Consider the following 3,447-nt stretch of genomic DNA (forward strand, 5'->3'; position numbering starts at 1 on the left):
GTATAAAGGGTATGGTATGCGACATGCATAATGTACTAGTTTCTTAGGCGGATTAATCCCAAATAACCACCCGCTAAATAGCCGTCTTGCTATTAATTTGAACTTGACCATGACAAAAGACCAAATGGGTTGTGCCATCACTCGTTGACTTAGTTACTTGTGCTTTAAGATCGCTTTTCGAAACAAGATATTTTTGAAAAATTTTTAAAATTTTCCCCCATCCCCACACTTGAGGTAAACATTGTCCTCAATGTGTAGTGTTTAAATGAACGGGCCAAAATCGAAAAACTTTTACTACTCCCCCATCCCCACACTTGAGGTACACATTGTCCTCAATGTGTAAGAACTAGAGTTTTAAAACACACAAGGGATGTGACACGACTAACCTCCCAAAAATTCCACCCCGAAAAATAAAATACAATTTACAATCCACTTATTACTAATCTAAACTTATTACTAATCTAAGAATCAAGGTAAAAGGAAACGCATGCACCTGATTTTTGTCGCTAGATGCTCATATCTTCTTCTTCTCGTCATAAAAACGGTTGTCTGGCGAACATGTTGTACCTACAAATCTTAACCCTTGTGTAGAAGCATGCTTCTCACAACCATTGAAATTTGTTAGGTGGTTAGTTCTACCAATTTTATGAAAGTGTTACCAAATCATGCGTTAAATTACCTTGATTTTTGTGGAAAAAAAAATTTACAACAATAAAAATCCTAACTCACTTTCGTAGGAATCACGGCGGCATTTAGCATATGCACGCAAGCCCTTTAAACCTCTCGATAGCTCGGGAGGACGAGTAGGTCTCGTGAGGGTTATATAGGGAACACACCCACAACGTTCATTTAACTAATAAAACGAAATAACAAAATTATACAACAACAACAATACTAACTAAACTACGGAGAAAACTAAAACGAAATGTGAAATAAAATATACAACAACAATTGACTTACCACCTCATGGTGGTCGAATGGCGTGCTTGCCGTCCACGAGCTCCTCGAAATCACCCATCGGTGATTCGTACCATTTGTTGCCAAACGGTCCAAACTTCCTCATCTCCTCTTCCTTCTTTTCTAGAGGTGACTTTTTCGCCTTTTTCTTCTTGACCGTTTTCTTCTTTGTTTCTCCAAACCTACCAACCATAGCACACACCTTTTTGTTTGGATTTATGTCCTTTTCAGGACACTTATCCTCACCGAGTGGGTTAGTAAAATTTGGAAAAACATTTAAATTTAATTCCCGGTCCCCAAACTTCATGCTTACCGTTCCTGTTGCACAATTTATTTTGGCATTAGCTGTTGCAAGGAACAGTCTACCCAGTATGACTATCGGTTGGGTGTCCTCAACACATCCAACATAATCTACTACCAAAAAGTCAACTGGGTAGTAGCAATCATCTACCTTAACATTCACATCTTCCACCATCCCCCGTGGATGCGTGGGAGTCTGATCGGCCAATACCGCGGGAGTATCAAATTTTTTTTAATGGACCAAAATCATATTGGTCATACAAACTCCCGGGTAAAATGCTCACAGAAGCTCCAAGATCGAGGAGCGCCCTCTCAATTTTAAATGTTCCAGTTTGAATTGGAATAAGAGGGTCTCCCGGATCTTGGGCTTTTTGGGGAAGGGCACTCGATAAAATGGCACTCACATGAGATATCAAATCAACCGGTTCGGGTAATTTGTTGTGCCGTTTTTCGATGCTTAACTCCTTTAAGCATTCCACATGAGCCGGAACCTTTTTAATGTCATCTAGTAACGGTAAATTAATTTTTGCTTGTTTAAAATTTTCCCACCCCTCGTCCTTCGGTGGATACCATTCCTCAACTTGTGATGCATTAATTGGTTTAATTTGATTTAAACAATTTTCACAAAAAGACTTTTTATTCATTTTCTCAATTTTAACTTGTGAAATCGTTTCTTGTTCATTTTTATTTTCCGACTCATCTCTTGTATTTCCCACTACACCATCAACACATTGTGGTGGTGGAATGCTTTCAACACTACTACAAACCTCATCATTTGAAAGAAGACTTACTGCGCTAATGTGCACATTCCTCACATTGCCCGTGCTTGAACTTTGATGTTTAGGGTTCACCGTGGTGTCACTTGGGAGCTTTCCCATGCTCCCCTTCATTTGTGCCATTTCCTCCGCAAGTTGGCCCACTTGTTTTGCTAATGCTACATGCGATTTGTCCCGAATTTCATTCTCTTTCTTGGACTCTTGCATCATCGAAAGCATTACATCCATCTTTGCATTCAAATCACCACCACCTCCTTGATTATTCGTCGACCCGTGACCATCTTGGTTGTAACCTCTTTGGCGAGTTTGGTTCGAATACCCACCTTGATTTCCCGATTGGAAATTCGGGTTCATTTGGTTGGAGGAATTACCATACCTAAAGTTAGGATGGTTCCTCAACCCGGGGTGATAAGTGTTGGAGTTCATGTCATATTGCCTTCGGTCCCCATACACTTGATTCACCTCCACGGTGGCTTGACAATTCTCGGTCTGGTGACAGATATCTCCGCATTCCTCACATACGGCGTATTGCACCGCATTCACTTCTCTTTTCTTCATGCGAGCCAACTCCCGCTCTAACGTTTCAATTCGATCCTTAGAATTCACATCACGATCGGGCCAAGATCTTGAGGTGGGGTGCTTTTTTGCTCGATCAGCTGACTCTTTCGCTTTTGACCTTTTACTCATCCTTTCAATGAACTCCCAATCGTCATCCTCGTGATTGCTTAAAAGAGTCCCGTTACTCGTCGATTCGAGACGATTCCATGTTGTGTCATCCAACCCACGTACAAAACACTTCACCAATTCCCACTTTTCTATTTGGTGATGTGGGCATCTCCGCATCAATTCCTTAAATCGAGTGAACGCTTCATGCAACGGTTCACTCGATAGTTGCCGAAATGACCTTATTTCATCCCTAGCGTTGTCGGTTTTCGCCATCGAATAATATTCGTCTAAAAAGGCTTGTTACATCTCACCCCATGTCCGGATGCTATTCGCCGGAAGTGTGAGAAACCATTGCTTTGCCTTGTCTTTCAACGAAAATTGGAACAAACGAAGCTTGACTTCCTCTAGTGCGAAGTTGTGCCCCCCAATAGTGTTGCAAATGGACGAAAACTCCGCTAAATGTGTATACGGCTCATCGTTAGACCTCCCATTGAAGTGGGGAAGTATATTGATGTAATGAGGTTTACAATCAAATATTCTCTGTTCGCACACTATCGGAGAGTCATTTTCGGTAACTATCGGTCAAAAACGGTCATTCACTCCCCGTGGAGGTTGTTGACGACGTTGTGGACCGTTAACCTCTTGATCGACCGGTCTTCGATTGTCCCTTCGATCACCGCCCCTATCACCTCTTCTATCGTCTCTTCGATTTCCACCTTGGTTACCCCTTTGGTTACCCCCTCCCACG

General features: G+C 41.8%; 1 protein-coding gene across 1 annotated transcript; it reads right to left on the reverse strand.

The window, feature by feature from the left end:
- Positions 1 to 1,478: 1,478 nt before the first annotated feature.
- Positions 1,479 to 2,972, reverse strand: LOC110932004. Its single transcript, XM_022175371.2, has 2 exons — positions 2,470 to 2,972; positions 1,479 to 2,409 (listed from the first exon to the last, which is right to left on the reverse strand). Exons 1-2 carry the CDS (start codon positions 2,970 to 2,972, stop codon positions 1,479 to 1,481), a joined length of 1,434 nt encoding a protein of 477 aa, XP_022031063.2.
- Positions 2,973 to 3,447: the final 475 nt, after the last annotated feature.

Source organism: Helianthus annuus, chromosome 3 (genome assembly GCF_002127325.2).
Source record: "Helianthus annuus cultivar XRQ/B chromosome 3, HanXRQr2.0-SUNRISE, whole genome shotgun sequence".
In the NCBI taxonomy this organism is placed as follows: domain Eukaryota; kingdom Viridiplantae; phylum Streptophyta; class Magnoliopsida; order Asterales; family Asteraceae; genus Helianthus; species Helianthus annuus.